The sequence below is a fragment of the Centropristis striata genome, chromosome 5 (assembly GCF_030273125.1).
Source record: "Centropristis striata isolate RG_2023a ecotype Rhode Island chromosome 5, C.striata_1.0, whole genome shotgun sequence".
NCBI lineage: Eukaryota > Metazoa > Chordata > Actinopteri > Perciformes > Serranidae > Centropristis > Centropristis striata.
In genome coordinates this window covers 35,596,952-35,617,452 of record NC_081521.1, presented here as the reverse complement: position 1 = coordinate 35,617,452, position 20,501 = coordinate 35,596,952, and the positions used below count along the sequence as shown (strand labels likewise).

The 20,501-nt window shown below is 38.4% G+C and overlaps 2 protein-coding genes across 4 annotated transcripts; both read left to right on the top strand.

Moving 5' to 3' along the window:
• The first annotated feature begins 3,025 nt into the window (after window positions 1–3,025).
• Window positions 3,026–13,368, top strand: slc13a3 (solute carrier family 13 member 3). 3 transcript variants are annotated; one of them, XM_059333272.1, is made up of 13 exons: window positions 3,026–3,218; window positions 4,258–4,523; window positions 5,232–5,410; window positions 6,070–6,139; window positions 7,240–7,419; window positions 7,504–7,629; window positions 7,823–7,915; window positions 8,011–8,115; window positions 8,237–8,334; window positions 9,555–9,667; window positions 11,050–11,211; window positions 12,177–12,314; window positions 12,401–13,368. In XM_059333272.1, exons 1-13 carry the CDS (start codon window positions 3,111–3,113, stop codon window positions 12,575–12,577), a joined length of 1,815 nt encoding a protein of 604 aa, XP_059189255.1. In that variant the 5' UTR covers window positions 3,026–3,110; the 3' UTR covers window positions 12,578–13,368. The 3 variants fall into 3 exon arrangements, with proteins under 3 accessions (XP_059189255.1, XP_059189256.1, XP_059189257.1); XM_059333273.1 differs by having other exon boundaries at window positions 3,120–3,218; window positions 4,310–4,523; window positions 12,401–13,367; XM_059333274.1 differs by having other exon boundaries at window positions 3,156–3,218; window positions 4,431–4,523.
• A 2,119-nt stretch (window positions 13,369–15,487) lies between these two features.
• Window positions 15,488–18,571, top strand: ocstamp (osteoclast stimulatory transmembrane protein). The gene is made up of 3 exons (XM_059333061.1): window positions 15,488–15,525; window positions 17,140–18,133; window positions 18,233–18,571. The coding sequence occupies exons 1-3, from the start codon at window positions 15,488–15,490 to the stop codon at window positions 18,569–18,571; spliced, it is 1,371 nt and encodes a 456-aa protein (XP_059189044.1).
• Window positions 18,572–20,501: the final 1,930 nt, after the last annotated feature.

The following is a 20,501-nucleotide window of genomic DNA, read 5'->3' as shown; positions in this document are numbered from 1 at the left end:
ACTACAAGTAAAAGTCCTGCATTCAAAACTAACTTAAGTAAAAGTACAAAATACCAGCATCAAAAGTAATGCTGGTATTAGTATATATTCTAATGTTACATAAATTGGAAATACTACTTAAGTACAAATACCTCAAAATTGTAGCCAACTTATAAAATGTACTTAGTTACATTTCACTCTGGACACACCTGCCTTTTGTATCTCAACACAACTTTTCATCTCAGTATTTTAAGTTAAGCTTTCATCATCTGGTAAATATTAAATTACTTTAGATTACCTTGTGATTGTTGTCTTCTTCCTTCATCAGTATTCTTTTTTCCCTTTTTTGAATACATACTTTTACCTGCTAACTTCCGAACCACTCACAAGCAAGAAGACAAACCAGAAGACAAGCTTTATTAAATGATGTTGAACATATAGGTAAAATAATTTCATTATGAAAACACTTGACCCCTTTCGTCTAGACCCCAGTGGCTAGGAGGCCTGTGCATATATCTCATCTCTGTGTTTAAACACATGCACAACTTGTGAGCTGCACAATCATTTTTTTCTTATCTTATGTGAGTGACCTTTCATGCAATGAATGAATCATGCAATGATATCTAACATTTGTGTCCTTTCTTCAATGTCCTCTATCTACAAGGTTACAAGAGAGAAATGCTGTATTTTCTAGATCCTATCAGAAGTAACTTTGAACATGACATGGTGGTGCTTCAAGTTTGGACTTATTGTGCATTCAGAGATGTTTTTTTGCATACCTTTCTATCATCTCCAACCAGTCTGGCCATTCTCACTGGATATTTTCTCTTTTTCAGACCATATAACACCAATTATTCAATTTTTTAAATGTGTGTATCCCCCACTGATACTTTGCATCATTAGGGGTAGAAAACTGGTCAATGTGTAGATTTCAAAATGTTGTTTTATAAAAATATATATATATTGATAATAACTTTAATATTATTTTAATATATATTAATAATATATGTATTGTGCGTCTGGTTCTCCAAACTGGGAACGTGTAGACCATCATCTGCTACACAGAATACATTAACTGTTGGTAAGTACCTCATACAACCTCACTTCAAAGAATCTGAACTATCTTTAAAGTCCTTACACAGTCTCATTTATGTGGTGCTCCCTCGAGAGCAGGAGGGGGCAATTCATTTTTGAATGTGGATGGATCTGAGCAGTCTCTGATGTTTTGGGGAGAGAGTTCCAGAGGGAGGGGGCGGCAATAGAAAAGTCTCTGTCGCCTCAGGTTCGGTGCTTCGGTGCTTGGGAGGGGCAAGGAGATTGGCCTCAGAGGAACGGAGGCTGCGGGAAGGGGTGTGGTGATGGAGGAGGTCAGTGAGGTAGGAGGGGGCCTGGTGATGGAGGTCTTTGTGGGTGAGGAGGAGGATTTTGAAGTGGATGCGTTGTTGAACTGGTAACCAGTGGCGTTCCTGGAGGACAGGGGTTATGTGGTCAGGGGAGGGGGTGCGGGTGAGGAGGCGAGCGGCAGAGTTCTGGATGTACTGGAGTTTTTGAGTGATTTGGAGGGAATGCCATACAATATGCTGTTACAGTAGTCTAGTCTGGAGGGGATAAAGGCGTGGATCATTGTTTCTGCAGCAGGGAAGGAGAGTGATGGACCAGACGGGCAATGTTCTTCAGGTGGAAAAAGGCAGTTCTGGTGATTTGGGTGATGTGGTGCTTAAAAGAGAGGTTGCTGTCGAAGGTGACTCCAAGGTTGCGGATGTGGGGGGACAGGGACAGAGTGGAGTTGTCGATGGTGAGGCTGAAGTTGTCTGTGGTTTTCATGAGGGATTTTGGACCAATAATTATGATGTCTGATTTGTTGCAGTTAAGTTTCAGAAAGTTTGTTTGCATCCAAGTTTTGATATCGGTAAGGCAGTTGGTGAGAGTGGAGTGAGTGGCAGTAGTGATGGTTTTGGTGGAGATGTAGAGCTGGGCGTCATCAGCGTAGCAGTGGAAACGGAGAGCATGGTGACGTATGAGATTACCAAGGGGGAGCAAGTAGAGGATGAAGAGGAGAGGACCAAGCACTGAACCCTGGGGGACGCCTTGGGACAGGGGAGCGGTGGAGGAGGAGCAGTTGTTGATATTGATGAACTGTTGTCTGTTTGTGAGATAGGATGTTAGCCAGGAGAGGGCAGAACCAGTGATGTGGAGGCTGGATTCCAGGCGGGAGAGAAGGATGTTGTGGTTGATGGTATCGAAGGTTGCAGTGAGGACGAGGAGGACGAGGATGTTAAAATGGCCGGAGTTAGAGGAGTGGAGGAGGTCGTTAGTGACCTTTAGGAAGGCAGTTTCTGTGCTGTGTTTTGACCGGAAACCAGATTGAAAGGTAATCATTAAGAAGAAGAAGAATATTACTTTATTAATCCCACAATGGGGAAATTCAACCTCTGCATTTAACCCACCCTTTTTTACACACAAGTGAACACACCATGCAAGGTACATTACTGCGCCTGGGGAGCTGTGCAGGGGGGTTAGGTGCCTTGCTCAAGGGCACTTCAGTCCTAGACCCGTCGGGATTCGAACCAGCAACTCTCCAGTTACAAGCCGATTCCTAACCTCTAGGCCACAGACTAATTATCTTGCACTTCATTTAGTTAGATGTTTTGTGACGTGTTTCCCACATTATAAGCCTAGATAAATTAAATCTCTATAAAGAAAAGTTAAGGAACCAGTTGTTTTAAAGAAACTGAGTAATGTGTAATAAAATCTTGGGTGAATTTAAGCTAAATGCTTGAAGGTGTGGAAATGTTTTACTTAGGTACAAATTAGATGAAAAGTAAGATTTAATTGTTTTTCATGACTAATTTTCCTCTCCTGTCTGTTTAAGAGTTCATCCTCCAGCAATCCTGTAGTGTGTATGTGTTGCTTGTTTTTTAAAATTAGGATTCATTCATTGCGGGGTGCTGAAAGACAGCCACTTGTCTTTCTTAAGTAATTGTCACCACCCTGCGAGGAGTTAACCTGTGTGAGGCGTGTAGTTAATCTTCTCCGTACTTGGACAGAGGCTCCAAAGTGCGTCCAGCAGGCTCCTCTCAGTCAGTCCGGAGCTCCTTCTCCAGTGAACGGAGCTCAACTTCACTCCGGAGATGAAAATCTCAGTCGTGTCCAAGAAGCTGTGGTGCGTCCACAAACAGCTGATCCTGCTGCTCGTTCCACTCTTGTTCCTGCCTTTACTCTTTACTCTACCGGAGAAGGTGAGTGGCCTTTACTGCTCTACGAGTTTACGTGTTTAAATAAATATGCACAGATCCTTCACTGAAATATAAGTAGAAATAAGATCCACCACAGTCGAAAAAATACTAGAAATACAGAAGTATTAACTAACTTCTGAAATTCTTTCTATATTCGTGGGTAGATCAGTAGTACTGCATCATAGCTAAGCATGTTTTTTTTTATGTAGTATTGATGTAAAGAGGTAAAAGTACAATATTTCCCATTAAAATGTAGTGGGTTTAGTATGAATGAGCTTCAAATAGAAATGATCAAAGTACAACTACGTTTGTTGGTTGTTGCAATAGTCTCAATGAAAAAACAACCACAATTTAAAGATGTATTGTATATGTTATATTATATTATTGATGATATTTGTTTTAAACCAGCCATGATAGTGGTAATTTACAACTATATTATATTAAAATTTATAGATTTTTTATTTATTTATTACTGTTGTATTATATCATATTATGTATTATTTACTTGTATTTATTTATTTTTAATTTAATATTATTATTATTATTATTATTATTATTTATTTATATTTCTTTTTTTTCTTCTTTTTTTTTAAATCTGATGCAATTTTATGCAGAGCTAAGTCCCCTGGAAGGTGAAAAATCAAACATACAGCACATACAAGCATTATAAAGCACTTTTCACTATGTACATGTTCAGAAGATGCATATAGTATTTCCAGGAACAGTTTGAGGTTTAATTACAGTTCATAAAGGTCAAAGCTGCATTCTTGATTCTCCTTATGCACCTTTTTATTTCTGTAATCATGAGTCAGATCATAACACATTTTCTGCAAATCGCTCTGGGTCAACTCCTATTATTTTTAAACATGCCATACAAATACAACTGACTTATTTTACTTATTTATTTTATACACAATCATACCTATTATGCACACAGCTGCACACATGAATTATGTGATTTTATTTCTATAACTGTGACATCTTTTTCTTGTTTGGAAATTGGCTGCACATTAACAACCACATGTTGCTTATTATCTTTTAGGAAGGAAAATGTCTTTATGTGGTGGTGCTGATGGCTATGTTTTGGTGCACAGAGGCCCTTCCTCTGGCCGTCACCGCGATGCTTCCGGTCTGCCTCTTCCCAACACTGGGAATTCTTCCATCCAAAAAAGTCTGCCCTCAGTACTTCCTCGAAACCAATTTTCTCTTCCTCAGCGGCCTTGTGATGGCGTCGTCCATCGAGGAGTGGGGCCTGCATCGTAGAATCGCCCTGAAGGTCCTCACCATTGTCGGAGTAAAACCAGCCTGGTGAGAAAACATTACAGGAAAAACATTTAAAGGATGCTGATATTCTTGATTTTTCTTATTTCTGACAAATCTCATGAAAAGAGAGCGTGCGGTTAAAGTCTAAAAAACTTAAAAATGGAAGTTGAAATCTGTAAATTAAATCTGTAAATTAACACATATATATATATATATATATATATATATATATATATATATATATATATATTACAGTATTATAGTATTATTCAATTCCTTAATGTTCTTGAATATTAAATTACAGTGAACAGATATTTACTGTTCCTCATCTGTATGTTTTTAAGAAATAAACTGTAAAACTTTTTAGGCTTTTTACTGTTATTTGACAGTTAGTGTTTAGCAACTTTTTATAGTGTAATACAAAACAATATGTTGTCTTATCCTATGTGTATTGACAAGACGTGACGTGCCTGACACTCAATTTTAATGTCCTCTTCATTAACAATACTCCGCAGACAAATTATATTGTGAATGTTTATTTATTTTTTTGACAGGGATGATACATGAGACATTAAAAATGAAATGCAACCTATCCTGGTTAAAACACATAATACAGGCTGAGAGGCTAACACAGCTAATGTGAGAGTTAATGTAGCTCTCAGATGCAGTAGTAGATGTAGTTCTTTATTCTCTTTTATTTCAGTTTGCTATTATTTCCTTTGGGAACTGATTTGAGATTGATTCTTTTTCTAGGCTCATACTGGGAATGATGCTGACCTCGTCCTTCCTGTCCATGTGGCTCAGCAACACCGCCACCACAGCCATGATGCTCCCTATTGCTAACGCCATCCTGGAGAGTCTGTTCGGAGACCTGGAGAGCCTGAAGGAGAAGTGCAAGTCCAAAGAGGATCCAGAGAATGACATCATAAATGGTCGGTTGTATGTCATTCGCCTACATAGACTATGACTGTTCTTTATTTTTAGCAATGGCAGAAATGATGAAGTATCATGTGAAAGGGGTTATGAGGCTACAGAGAATGATCACTGCTGAGCATTTTAGCATCTTTCAGCTCTCTTATTTGGGTTTGTGGCCCACATCTTTAATGTTTTGTTTTGTTTTGTTTTCACTAGCAGCAGGCAGCTAAGAGGCTTTGTTAAACCCACTGTACACTACTTGCACAGCACCAGACAGACACTTTAAAAACTAGCTGGTGCACATAGTGGAGCTTGCAGCTCTGGAGCTGAGACCAAAAACGGAGCTAAAAGACCGTAAATATTGGGCAACATTGTGAGCACAGCTTGTTCTGCTTGTTCTCCAGATAACAAAAAAAAAAATGAATGCCAGCTTAATTTTGTAGTGTTCACCGACAGTGAAGATGTTTTTACTGTTTTAACCTTGTCCTCATGAGCCCTTAATGTTTAATCTAACATGAGAACTTTGAACAGATTTTCCAACACAGTGTGTTCTTGTATACAAAGTTAGTCAATATTTGAGGAGTAAGTGATTGATGATACTGGATGAAGTGATGAAAAGAGCTAAAACGTGTGATTTCATTCATATTTATAGACTCTTTGTTTCACTTTCGTTCAGGTCAGTCTACTGTAAAGCTGCATTCACTGCCCTCGGGGAACCCAGAAAAACAAATGCTGTCAATAGATGGGTAAGAAAAAAACGGAGATAATTTGAGAAAATCCTTCACATCTTTCATCATCTCACTCAAATGAACCATTGTACATCATGAGGGACACTTTTGTCTTTTTCATTGTTCATTCTTCAATCATTTTGGTGAATTTTTGGGAGTTTTTTGTCTCAAATGTTCTCATTCATGTAAAAATGCTTGTCTTTTTCAGCTAATACCAAACCGACTTTAACAAAAAAACTTTTCTTGTCATAACATTTCACTTTATCTTGTTGATCACACTTTCTTATTATAAAAAAATAATGAAACTCTTGAAAATAGTTTCTCCTTATGATATGATACGTTGTTATAACAAGTAACTTATTAACATACTGTATATTATGATAACAAGAGAACTATCTTGAGAAAAAATGAGAAGAATATTGTTTTGGCAGCTTTAGTTCTGAAAATGTACGACAGACAGGTATTTCTGCTGCTCTTCAGTCTCTGGTTTGTTTTTTTACTGGACTAGTAGAATGGCAGTTGAGGTCAGATGGTCCTTAAAATGTTATGAATGTATAACTTCAGCTCATATAATGAGTCTACAATCTACTGTGTATCAAAATACAGACACTCAAAACCTTAAGGACAAAAATGTCATAATCAGAACCCAATAAAATCTTTATTCAAAATTGTAGTTTTTAATATTTTAAAAAGTATTTTATTTCAGAAAATTACATATTTGTGTAGGGTTTTCCTTCAAAACAAACAAAAAACTGTTGCATTATGTAAACAAACTGGCATTTAAAGTGATAAAAACCTAAAAAACAACAAAAAAACAACTAATGCATGTTTCCTAGATATGATGAAGAGTTCACTCAGTTTCACATTTTTTTCAGCAGAGCAACTTTTTTAAAGGAAAGCACAATTTTGGGAAATATGAATCAGACGAATGTTTCCTCTCTTGTGTGAGAGTGCTATCATTCTCCTCATCTAGAAATGAGTGTGTTCCCCAAATCTCTACGTGCTTTTTTGGTTAGCACAATCTCATGTTAAACTGAAAATAAATCTTCTTCAAACTGTGCAGGAGCTCATGTAGCTGTTCACTTTTCATTTTAAAGTGACTCTCAAACCTTCAACAGGACAGATGTGACGGAGCAGAGCGACATGAAGACGGCTGAGGAGATCCGATCCGAGGCGCAGTACCAGCTGAAGGTGTGGAAAGGATTCCTGATCTGTATTCCTTATGCAGCCAGTATCGGAGGGACAGCAACGCTGACAGGCACCGCGCCCAACCTCATCCTGATTGGACAGCTGAAAAGGTAACTTTTTATATTCTGCAGTGAAACTGAAAACTTAACATCATTAAAACAATCCCTTACCAGCATTTTTTTCTTGTTTTACAGCTACTTTCCAGACTGCGACCTCATTAACTTTGGCTCTTGGTTTGCGTTTGCTTTCCCACTGATGCTTCTCTTCCTGTTTTTGGGATGGGTTTGGATTGCGTTTCTTCATGGGGGATTGAATACACGGTAATGTAGCGTTTTTAAATGATATTTGGACTGATATCCCATTTTCAGCCTTCACAATAAAGACCAGATGTCATTGTGGATTTATTTTCAAGAAGGAAATTGTCAGAATTAATGTTTTTTTCTTCATTTTTGTAGAAAAGGTGTATTATTCTTCTCATTTCTGTGTGTCACACTGTGTGTTTATTCTATACAGATTGTGCTTCTCCAAAAATGACCAGAGAGCCCAGGCAGAGGCCAGAGCAAAGGCTCTAATCGTCGAAGATTACAGAAAACTAGGGCCCTTAAAGTGAGGAATCGTGTATGTCGTCAAATTTCAAATACAGGGTGAATGAGTGCATTTTCATCCCTAAGCCTTTTCACTGACTTTTACTTCACTTTCAGCTTTGCAGAGGGATCAATCTCTTTCTTTTTTGTGTTGTTTGCTGTTCTGCTGTTCACAAGAGACCCCAAATTTGTCACTGGCTGGTCTGTGTTTTTTAAAAAAGGGTAAGATTTGTTGAAACAACAAAGTAGTTTGCTTTCTTATATTATCACTTCCTGTTCTTTGTACCGAGACACCGTCTTGTTATCCATCTCTGTTAATGATCCCCTCCTCGTTGTCCTGTAGGTACGTCTCAGACGCGGTCACAGGTGTCATCATCGTGTCCATATTATTCTTCTTCCCATCGCAGAAACCGTCTCTGAGCTGGTGGTTCGACCCACAAGGTCAGTGAGCTCTGAGACAGCTAAACACCTATTAATGTTTAATTTACCAGACAGAGCACTCTCATTTCAGTTATATTTAATATATTCTTTTACTGACTGTGATAATATGATTTAGGTTAGGGTATCAATAAATATATTTGATTAGATTTGTGCCCAACAAAGTGACCAATCTTTAAAAAACAAGTGGAAGAAATCAGTTGGCAGCTTGTGGCGTTACATCACAACCAGTCAAAGTTTATAATGATGATCGAATATCTGTGAAAGATTCAAAGCAGTCAGTTTGTGTCTCTGGCACAGGTTTTGCAAATACAGAAAATAAGCTGAAGAATGTTAACTATGTAGATTAGAGTCAGAAAAAAAAAATTCTCGTCTAGAACTGAAACTGTAGTTTCTCTGTTTCTGTGATTAGAATAATCTCTCAAAACTATGTTGTCACACTTTGGGTTTTTTGCTTTCTTGGTGTGTGTGTGTGTGTGTGTGTGTGTGTGTGTTAAACTGCACTCACGTGTTTTGTGTGTGATGGACACACGTGTGTGTGTGTGTGTGTGTGTGTGTGTGTGTGTGTGTGTGTGCGGGTGCGATTGTGTATATTATGTTCAGCTGGTCAAATAAACCACTGGATGCAAGAGGGGAGAAAAAAAGAAAGCAAATCATGGGGCTCAATGTAGGTCACATTTTTAGAATAAAAGAGAATGAAGGTCAGCACAAGAACATGTTGGGTATAGTATAAATATAACAATTTATGAAATAATCAGTGTATAAAACACAGTACACTAGTAAAGAAATACAAATTAAATACTTAAATCATAAAACAATACACTTTGCAATAAAAGCTGCCAAAGATTTTTGAGTTCCCGCTCATCTTTCTGTTATTCTGTTAAATGCTTTATAAATGAAACACACTACTAATTAAAGATTTTGGAGCTTTGACATGGTTTTACAGATTCAGGAAGTAAAAGAGAGGTTTAATTAAACTACAATACTGTAATTGTCATCAGCAGACACTGGTAGCCTACTGCAGTAAAGAACATTGTGTTTATAAGATATGAAACTTGTTAACTGCTCCTAAGCATGGTGTTCACTGGTGTGTAAAAAAGGATGGGTTAAATGCAGAGGTTGAATTTTCACATTGTGGGACTAATTAGGGAATCCTAATCTCAATCTCATACACACACTCATATTATACTATATAAAATCTTGGGTGTCATATTTCCCCTCAGCTTCAAACACTCCTTATGTCCCTCTCTTATCGTGGAAGAAAGCTCAGGAATCTGTTCCCTGGAATATCATCCTGCTGCTCGGAGGCGGTTTCGCAATGGCAAAAGCTTGTGAGGTAAACAAGTTGACATCTTTCATTCACTGAGTCATAAACATATGTACGTACTGAAGTTAGGTTGGGTTTTCATGTTCTGTCATGTCTCTTCATATTTTATCGTGGGAAATGTGTTGTGACAGTTTAGCATAAAGACTGACATGAGACTGGTACAGCTTTACAAAGTCAATCTACAACTATCACATTATATCTCATTTGTTTAGTTTGTCAAAAACAGAACTGTAAAAATTAAAACTTTAAGTTGCTATGTTATGTACTAGGCTATTTCTTGGCTGAGAGCAGCAACTTTCACTGATTGACAGAATGAAAGTAGAACAGACGTTTCACTTTAAGCTGTTGTGGTTGGCTGGTACGTAACAAAATGGCAATTGTTGTTGAAACTATAGAGTGCAAATGAAATGGTGTATTTTTGTAGGCCAACCCGGAAGTTAGCATCATCATGAAGTCTATTGAGAATTCATCTATGGGATTTTTTCCTTGGATTTTGGATCGCTGCAGAAAATCAGCTCTGTGGCAAACACACGTTTCTGATGCTGACGTATTTTGTTAAGCGGGATAATCTTTACAAATGAACATCACTTTAATGAAGTTTGAAGCTTTAATGCAGCCGACAGAAGTAAAAAGCTGACATCATGCTATAGTGAACTACACCACACTTGCATGAATTAGACGTTTCTACTTTTCAGACGGTCTTCGACTTCGACAAGCTAGTGAAATCGTAGCCTAATAAACTGTTTATTAGCCTAATCTACTATCTACAATTGTTTGCAAGTGCACTAAAGAACACGACAAGCTGCTGTAAGGCGGACGAGTGAGAGAGTTTCTGTCCGTGTGATGATAGTTAAGTAGCTAGCTAAATTTGCATGCATTAATGCTACACTAGTTGCAGAAAATGAGCTAAACAAAGCTGTCTGATTGATAGCCATGTGTTTTCCCGGCTTGTGAATGTGTGGATGAAGCATGAAGTTGTTTTTACTAATTTGACAGCAAGCTACCAATGAATCGTATAACTCCACTTCTCTCACCTAGGATTAAACAAACTAGATATAACGCTGTATTACTTTTGGGGAAAAAACTCAATAAATAAAGTTTTGAAAAAAAAAAACTAGATATAACGCATTAATTAGAATACTGTTAAGGTGCTGATTGGTGGATTCCCCTTGTTTGCAAAGCTAAGCTGACAAACTGCTGGCTGTAGCAACTCTATTCAAAGTTCCCGAAACAGTTTTCTTTCTAGCTGAATGCAGGATCAGTGTCTCCAGGTTGTAAAAGTTAACATGTCATAAGTCTCTTTGCTGCTCTGCTCTGTTTCATTCTGTTCTCCTCTTTGCTTTATTGTGATGAGATTTGATCTTTGACCCCGATCTTGTGGTGTTTGGCAGGAGTCCGGCCTCGCGTCCTGGATCGGAGGCCACCTCCAGCCTTTGGCTGAGGTCCCTCCTGCTGCAGCTGTGATCTTGATCACTGGCTTCCTCGCCTGTTTCACTGAGTTTGCCAGCAACACTGCCACAATCATCATATTTTTACCCGTCATTGCTGAACTGGTAAGACTGGCGTTCAACTTAAAGACATATAGACATTTTTTAGCTGTGATTAAGTGACTCACAAACCCACATTATAGGACCTAAAATGTTTCTTTAAAGTGCACTTTACAATGTAACACACTGATTAATATGGCAGTCAGGTAGAAAGACTGGCAGACTAAGTTACTAAAGACAAAGCTGGGGAAATCTGGAACTGGACAGGGAACAGGGTTTGTTGCTGACCTCTTTCTTCATGTTAGTCCAAGGCTTTGTACGCTTGTTAAACTCTTGCAATAGGTGTTCGTATGTTTGTATCCTGTTGGACATTAACTGCTTTTTTCAGTAATCATTATCCGGTGCTTTTGTCACCTGTAGTGGTGTCTATACTACAAACTGCCCACTCAGAGAATCGTTTACAGGATGTAAAGGAGGTTTAGTGAGTTTTCATTTATATACAGTAATGGAAAATTTTTTTAGACCAGGCCTTTTCTTCGATTTCTTGTTGATTTTAATGCCTGGTACAATTAAAGGTACATTTGTTTGGACAAACATAATGATAACACCAAACATAGCTCATACACGTTTAATTTAACAGCTGATATCAAGCTATCTTCCATGGTTTTCTTGATACTGATTTTGGTTATTATCAAGAAAACCATGGAAAATGGCTATATAAGTCTAATATTTTTTTCCATGACTATATATATATATATATATATATACTTCTTACTATATATATATATACAGTAAAAAGTTGCATGAAATGGAAATACTAAATACTAATAAAATTGAGTAAATTTACTTAGTTACATTCCACCACTGATCACCTCTGTGAATGACCAACGAAGGCTCCATTAGTTATTCTCCATAGAACCCAATGTTAAAATGCCCGACTTTACAGCAGAAATAAATGTTTACAGCCTGGTACAACAAATGGTCCAGTGGGTACATTTTAATATAAACTGTTATTGTCTTTGTCTCTGCAGGCGATTCGTGTCTCTGTGAACCCTCTGTACTTCATGATACCTGCAACAGTAGGATGTTCATTCGCCTTCATGCTGCCGGTGTCCACGCCGCCCAACTCCATCGCCTTCGCATCAGGACATCTCATGGTCAAAGACATGGTAGGATCCTCACATCAGGCGCTGAAACATATTCTCACCTTTCCTCACCTTCAACCTCTTCATGCTTGCTGCTCCTGTGTTCTCAGGTAAAAACTGGCATTGTGATGAACATCCTGGGCATCCTCTCTGTCACTCTGGCCATGAACACGTGGGGCCTCGCCATGTTTGACTTGGGCACGTATCCAGAATGGGCTCACCCCATCAACAAGTCTGCTGTTGAAGTGCACTTTTCACCTGTACAGTCACTCAATGCTACGCTTTGATCACCCAAAGAGAAGATTGTATGGAGATTTCACTCTAAACAGGGACAAAAGTCTGTCTGTCGGCATCTAGTTGGTCATTTAAATGTCTCTGGGAGCATCAGCTGTTACCTGTTATGATTAATTTAATAGTATTATGAAAATCAAAGTGTCTTTTTAGACTCTCGAGTGCCAAGATTTCATGCTGTGAACTTTTAGTTTTAAGTTAAAAAAAATTAAATGTTATACTCCAGTCAGCCTGCTGAGTGTACTGTTCCTATTGATGCTACTAGGCTGACCTCTACTGGAAGAATTAATTATCTGTGAATAATTATTTTTGAATATATATTTTGGATATATATTTTGGGTCAGAATCACTGAGAGATCATGTTACTTGTTTATGTATTATACAGCGCATGTTAAAAGCCGAAACACATGAACAACATTTTAAAAATCTTTTCTACATAAGAGTATGACACCCGACTAATGAATGTGTAAATTTTATTACAAAGTGATTGCATTCATGTAACTGCTGTTACGAATAAATTGAGTTTGTATTATGGTAATTTAGCTGCATGTTGTCTCTGTATTAGCCTGTAAAGCCTGTAATTTATCACCTTTATTGCCAACAGAAGGACTTAGTTTTCAGAATATCTGGCTAAATTGTGATTCAGATTTCATGCAAAATGCAACCCTGAGGTTTTGCTGCACTGCTGCAGGGTTTGTTTATTTTTAACACATTTTGTCCTCTGCACACACAACAAGAGCAAGAGAGAGCACACAGTTGTAAATTCCTCACAGTGTTTGTTTGTAGTAGTTAACTATGTGAAATCACGAGGCCTGACAACAATGGTTAACTTGTGCAAGGCTGCAGTGGTTACTGAGTGTTAGCGGGGTCAGTGCAAAAGGTCCCGTGGTGTTTAAATGCAAAACTGTAAAATACTCAACCAAAACCCACAAAGCAGAACAGGATGTACCCACAGCCTGCACAGCTCAAACTGCCTCTGACAGCAAATATTAAAACAAAAGCTGATGTATAGCTCTATAGCTTTTGGAAGATCCAACGGCAGATATGTTACTCGTAATAAATGTTTTGCTTATTATTCCTTATTCGCTTACATCATTAAAACTAAATACCTCTGTAAGTGACTAAGATTTTTAAGTGTTGTGGAGGGAGTGAATAAGAAATATAAAATGTCCTATGCAGTGGTGGAATGTAATTAAGTACATTTACTCAAGTACTGTACTTAAGTAGCCTGGCTAACACCAGACTAATCACAAATGAGATTAGTCTGGAAACCAACCGTTCATTTCTCCGTAGAGGAGGCGTGGTTTACGATCCTCCGGAGCCGTTTATTGGGCGCTTAGAATGTCTATTAAAAGCGTCTGTAGGTAGCTCTTAGCCAATCAGATCAGTTATACCAGATGACGTAGTAGAGCGACAGAAAGTTTGTTGTGTGTCTGTGAGAGAGTGTTGCTTGCTGCTTTGTTTCTCCAGTTCTCGTTGTCTGCAAGATTATTTATTTTCACGCTTTATTCCCCCTCATGTCATTCAGCCACACACATCCACTGATTTTATGGGCAATAAACAAGCTGCTGCAGGTCTCTCGGGGGACAGCGGAGCCGCTGAGAGACCTTTCACCTTTCAACTTTCGCTCTAAACTATTTAAAACACCATCTACAGCTAAAGAGAGCTTTGCGTCTGCAGCAGCCATGTTGGATCCGTAAGAAAACTACAAGCTTCCGTCTGCCGAGTAGTACGCGTCATCGTCTCACCGTCCCTCCCCGTTCTGTGATTGGATCCCTAAAACAGGGCTAAGAAACCTCCCTGGTTGCCAGACTGCCTGGAGGTTCGAAATGAAATTCGAGCGCGCAAGGCAGTCTGGGTATACCCAGGCTAGTACTTAAGTACAATTTTGAGATACTTGTTCTTTACTTGAATATTTCTATTTATGTAACTTTGTACTTTTTTGGCAAATACTGTACTTTTTACTCCATTACATTAAGCTAACAGCTTTAGTTACTTTTCAGGTCAAGATTTAACATGAAAAACATGATACATTTAAAGTGATTAGACTTTTTTTTTCCTTAGATAAACCTCTTAACAGTATATTTAATAGTTAAAATTAGCCTTATCTTGAGAAAATTATACATTACATAAATGTATCAATAGTAATATCCCAATAATAATAATATTTATTCTAAATATAAGGATGTGAGTGGGTCAATTCTGCATAATGAGTAGCTTTACTTTTGATACTTTACATTTTGATACTGATACTTTTGTACTTTTACTAAAGTAAGCTTTGGATGCAGGATTTTTCTTGTAGTGGAGTCATTCTGAAGTTTTAAATTCATACTTTTACTGAGGTAAGGGATCTGAATACTTTTTCCACCACTGTAGACAGTCTTGAAATCTGTTACTTGGAAAATGTGCGCCAGTCAACAGTTTTATATTCATGTGACAAACTGGAGGAGAGTATATACAACAGGAAACAGATCTGTAAGCAGCTAAACAGTGACACATTTTGACACCTTCAGTAGATGAACTTTTTCAAACGAAAGTGTCGAACTATACATATTTTCTAGTGGAGGAGGGTTTAAATGAACTATGAGTGATTACACTGACGTCAACTGAAACAACCTATGAGTTGCATTACACTTCCAAATCTTGTGCCACTCACACAGCATGAACTGTGGCACATTATGTGTGTGTGTGTGTGTGTGTGTGTGTGTGTGTGTGGGATTACATCATGCCTCTCCATATGATCTTGTGTCATGTATGGTTTACATGTAGAGGAAGAGATGTCTTATCATTTCTCACGTGCAAACCCACAAATATCAACATGACTGTGACTGCTCAGAGCACTTCCTCTTTTAACCTCCGCAGTCCTCAACACTTCCCAATCCTGTTTTCCCTGTTTCATAGTGAGGATGAAGCTCATCACAGAGAGTATTATTATGCCTGTCAGGTAAGAATTGTTATATCTATCTACACTGTAACAAATTGCTGTAAGAAAACAGTCAAATTATGACAGTAACATACTGTTTTCCATTTAAAAGGTATAATACTGTAGAAAACAATGCATTCTGGGCAATATTTGTAGGTAGCTTGTCGTTTCCGATGAAATATATGAAATATATCTATGATATTTTCTAAGTCTCTTCTTGGACACATTTTTAATGGCTGTATTTTACTTCTAACTCTATTCATTCAGTATACAGTGAACAGTAGGTTACAGTGAAGACTGTGCTTAATTCATAGTAATTGGCTTTCAGACATTAATATGATCTATTTACAAAAAATGACTGCATTGTATACTGCAACAATATTGCAACTAGCTTCAGCACTATACTGTGTTTTAGTCTACTGTAAAAATCAATGAAATGCAGGATTTTACTGTAATTCAGTATGTGGTTTTATCACAGTAACATACTGTCAAGTAGATAACAGTAGAGGAACTGTAAAATTAACAGTAGAATGCTGCAACCCTGCTGCCAGTATTTTACTGTTAATTTACAAGACAATTGTTTACAGTGTATCTATCTATCTATCTATCTATCTATCTATCTATCTATCTCTCTATCTATCTATCATTTTTCTGTACGATTACACAACTACAATTAACAAATGTTTAGGTAAATTACTCATAATTTCACAGTATTGCTGTGGCTTACAGTAATCAATTACATGTGAAAATCGTTTGCTGAATTGATCCTCCTCTGAGTTTTCCTCTGAGGGTATCGTATTTTGAGTCAAATTTGAGATTTTTGATGTTGGGCTATAAAAATGGTCTGACTGTTGCTAAAACTTTTGGGATTTCTGCGCTTTTGCTTTTTTTGCCGAGAGGTTCGATAAAAAGATCAGGAATGTCTGTTTGTTCAATATGGAGCTGAAGCCAGCAAAGTATAAAGAAGGGAAGCACTGATTTTGTTCAACCTTGAGAAAGGCTATCTATAGTTTCTATGCACATTTGCATGAGAAAGGCTTGATGGAAACACCAGAATTCAATACAAATTCCAAAATGCGCATAAAAGTTTTAATCCTCACTTGAGGTGGTTTTTGTCTTTTTTCAAAAATAGTTAATGCACTCAACGAGAGAAGGAAAACGCTTTTTCTGAATAAGTTCTGACGTAGTGAACATTTTACTCACATGACTGATCAGTTGTATCCGCTCTGCCGTTCAAGATGAGCTGATATAAAACAACAACAATTATGAATTCACAATTTAATCTAATTCCTGATGACGATTTTCTCTTGTTGGTGGCCAGAGTTGTCCAATTAGTAACCTCTTTTGTTGCTGTTTTTTCTCTCTTGCGCAATCTCCTCAGCTCCTGTTTACGGTTTAGCCTACAGCAATACATTACACTGCCATCTTCTGGTGAAAGTACATTCATACAGCTTTGTTTATTCACTCTAAACCACTTTTCTATAATATGATAAATTCAAAATTTTGCTTCAAATTCCCTTGTTTCCTGTCTTTAACTGGCAGTATGAGAAAGATTTTCTCATCTGACTTTCAGCAAGAAAGCAAATATTTCCCAAAATGCCAAACTGTTCCTCAACTTCATTTTTCTCTCCTCAGGAGCAGAACAGGGTCTTGCAAACAGGCTTTAAAGTCCGTCTTGCTTTATCTCTGGGATGTTTACTCTGCACCTACACCTGCCGGCAGAGACGTCCTGACTCTACTGTCTCTCTGTTTCACGCTCGCTGTAATCACTGGCGGCCTGCTTCATCACTGGCTGTCAAAGACTCTGAAGTACGACCATGACGCGTCCATCCAGACCGCCTGCATCTACAGTGTGGCCATGTTTCTGGTGTCGTTTCTGTGCCACCCTCTGCGCTGCGTGCTGACCATGATTCTTCCAACCGTCTGCACCAAACAGGGCCGCAAACTCCTCATCACAGCCTCTGTCATGATTCTGGTTTTGAACATCATCCCTAATATTTCAGTGAACGTCGGTGCGGTGGCTCGCATCCTGAAATGCACCGCCGAGGGTTTCACAAAGACTTTATTAAACTCATCTGAACCTTTGAACAAAGCAAAGACAGACCTTGTTGAGGAAACCATCAGAGTGAGGCGGGAGGACTTGAGCATTGTCACTAACTTGAGGAAGTTGGATCATTTCACACATGTTGATGTGTCAGAAGTCAAAGGCAGGTTTACTAAGATGATTGGGCAGATAGAGGTCAACTTCTCTCACGCCAGGAACCTGCTGAAAGAATACAAACTGCTGTCAAACCGGATCTTCGCTGCCATTTTTGTTGCTTTATTAATCTTTGAATCTGCACGCTATTTAAAATCTTATCTGGCATCAGTTCAGTTTGATAATAATGGTTACATCTCCAAAGAGCTCCTGCAAAAAGCTGCTAAAAGCAAATCTTGCCGCACAAGCTGCAAAATAACAAGTCAGGAGTGTACCTCCTGTTTCTTTTCCCTGGTTGTGGTAACGTTATATTTCATTGTTATAGGTTTAATAGTAGCTTTGGATCATGTTGTGTATCATATAGTTCAGGCGATTATGCCGTGGATACTGGATTTTCCACCCACATCTGCCAGCATAAATATCAATTACAAGGTAAGAGATCACTGCAGTGCCTCTTATTGTACCTGCACACTTCATCAATGTTGATGTTCATGCTTTAGCTTATGTTTTGTTTTTTAACTCTCCTGATAGGTTCTGTGGTTCCCCCCTGCTTTTTGTATCATCCCACAATCCTGCATCACGCGGGAGCTCACAAACTTCCACAGGGAGTACAAGTGGACTTTCGATCCCGAGCCAACGATGTGTGATGTGACGACTTCGGCTCCGAACCTGGGAGTCACACTCCTTCTGGGATGTCTCTGGCTGATGAGCTACTCTCTGGTGTTCTTCGAGGTTTACGCTAGACGACTGCGCAGGAAAATCTCTGCATCCTTTTTCAGAGAGCAGGAGAAGGAGAGGGTGGCTTACTTGATGAAGAAAGTACAAGTGAAGCAGAATAAAAGAGAGCAGAAAGAGACTATTTATGTTTAGGTTTACCGTAGGTGAACTTTTGTCTCATTTTTGTGATATAGACTAAAATGTGCCAGAGCTGTAGCTTATCCAAAGCAAGGCATGGCCAATGTACAATGATTGGTCCTGAAGCATGAATTAGGGTAGTTTCACAACCCAAAGTTTAGTCAGTTTCAATTGTACTCTGGTGGAGTTAAATCCTTGTTACGGTTCGTTTGCTCACTTGTGAACGATCCAGCTGTAGGCTGATATGGACCGAAGAAGCCAGTTTCCGAACAATGCATTTGTGCAGTTCGATTGCACTGTGAACATAATCCGACCCAATTACAGAAAAAGAACCAAATGCAGCAGAATGTGGGCTACCTGCGCTGGTATTTTGTGAGATGTACACAGAGCTACAGTTGCAACATGAGTGAGCAGGATTGACTTGGACTTCTGCAGAAGTCAGGTGTTTGCTTAACATCTGGGGCAAAGTACAGGAGATGCTGAATAAAGTCCACAAAAACAATGAAGTTTATAAAATAATCAGAGGTGAACTGGAGGAGCAAAATTTCATGGTGAATTGGGCTCCATGTTGCTTTGTTTATTTCCGTGTTTACATTTTCCACCAACAACTTTCTGACCAATAAGAAATAATAATGGAAGCATATTTCCATGCCACTCTGCAAAAAACAGACTAAATCCAAAAAGGGCCCAAAGTATCAATTTCAACTTATCAAACGGTCTTGGGTTGTGAAAGCGCCCTCCTCAGTGCATGTCAGGCCTGAGTGACACAAGGGGTCCAGTTTAAACAAAGTGGGGACGTCCCGATGATTATTGGTATCTTAATCTCTGTCTTCCCCTTGCACTCTGTATCTCTACTATTCTTGAATAAAGGCCAGAAGAGGACAGTGAGGCAAATCTTCAAATAGTATCACCAAAATTGATCTTAGTAAAAAAAAATCCTAGCAACTAATTGCTTTCTTGTGCAATGGAAAAGCAGGATTTTACCCTTTAGAGAAAGCCCAGTGTGCATTCTGATATCTTTGTGAGATAGTCAATATTGTGTTTTATGTTTAAAATGTTGACCCAAGTATTTGTAATTATCAGCAGACTGAATAGAGACACCATCAAGAGTATTGATGGAGCAGGTGTTAATCTTTCAGCCGGGGGGCTTGAAGTCATAGCTTTTGTTTTGGTTTGCATCTTAAAACAATTTCCGATCCCTTTCGTGCACGGTGCAGGGTGTTAAAATTACTCTGCAGATTTGAAAAGACCACCTCTGCGGAGCACATCAATAACTGCTAAGTTTCCGTTTTTGCAAAGCATAAACTGAAGATAGAGCATCCTGTGTTTTAACACATTTTCCTGTGCAGGCGTGTGTCAGGCACTCAATGTGGTTTTTATATTCGTACCACCACATCAGCTCGGAGGGCAAGTCTGTTTGCCTGTACAGCGTTTGCACACAAATGTCACAGAGCTCATGTTTCACAGTATATTTTTACTGTATTTTTGCAGTATTGCTTTTTCTTTTGTGTACAAACCTGTGTGTTATTTCAGTTATTTTCACTAGATGCCACTGTGGTGCTTTGGACAGTGCGACAGAGAAGTTCCTCCTGTCAGGAAATGGTCAATAGATTGGATCTTAGCATTTAAAAAAAATATTTTCTTGGCTTGGATGACTTTAATAGATTAAATAAATCTGTTTCATACACACATCCAATAAATCACCAGCCTATTTTAATCAGTGTGCCTTTAAAAAAAAAAAAACCCTTCCTTTCTCTGAAGAAGTACTTTGCATTTTATCAGTATGCTTCGGCTCCCATGAGCCTTTGGGAGTTTATTTTAAGAAACCTCCAGAATAATAATAGAATACCTCTTTGTCGTCTATATTTAATTCTGACTTTTGTCCACTTCATGATTGCCTCAAAATCCACTGCCTGTGTCAAGATGACACACAGAAATGATGAAT

What these genes read in the sequence shown, in the direction of transcription:
- slc13a3 (XM_059333272.1), top strand. Translation starts at nt 3,111, where the DNA reads ATGAAAATCTCAGTCGTGTCCAAGAAGCTGTGGTGCGTCCACAAACAG. An exon ending in CAAATGCTGTCAATAGATGG is followed by an intron (nt 6,140 to 7,239) that starts GTAAGAAAAAAA and finishes AACCTTCAACAG; the next exon opens with GACAGATGTGACGGAGCAGA. An exon ending in CAATGGCAAAAGCTTGTGAG is followed by an intron (nt 9,668 to 11,049) that starts GTAAACAAGTTG and finishes GGTGTTTGGCAG; the next exon opens with GAGTCCGGCCTCGCGTCCTG.
- ocstamp (XM_059333061.1), top strand. Translation starts at nt 15,488, where the DNA reads ATGAAGCTCATCACAGAGAGTATTATTATGCCTGTCAG. An exon ending in AGTATTATTATGCCTGTCAG is followed by an intron (nt 15,526 to 17,139) that starts GTAAGAATTGTT and finishes TTCTCTCCTCAG; the next exon opens with GAGCAGAACAGGGTCTTGCA. An exon ending in GCATAAATATCAATTACAAG is followed by an intron (nt 18,134 to 18,232) that starts GTAAGAGATCAC and finishes CTCTCCTGATAG; the next exon opens with GTTCTGTGGTTCCCCCCTGC.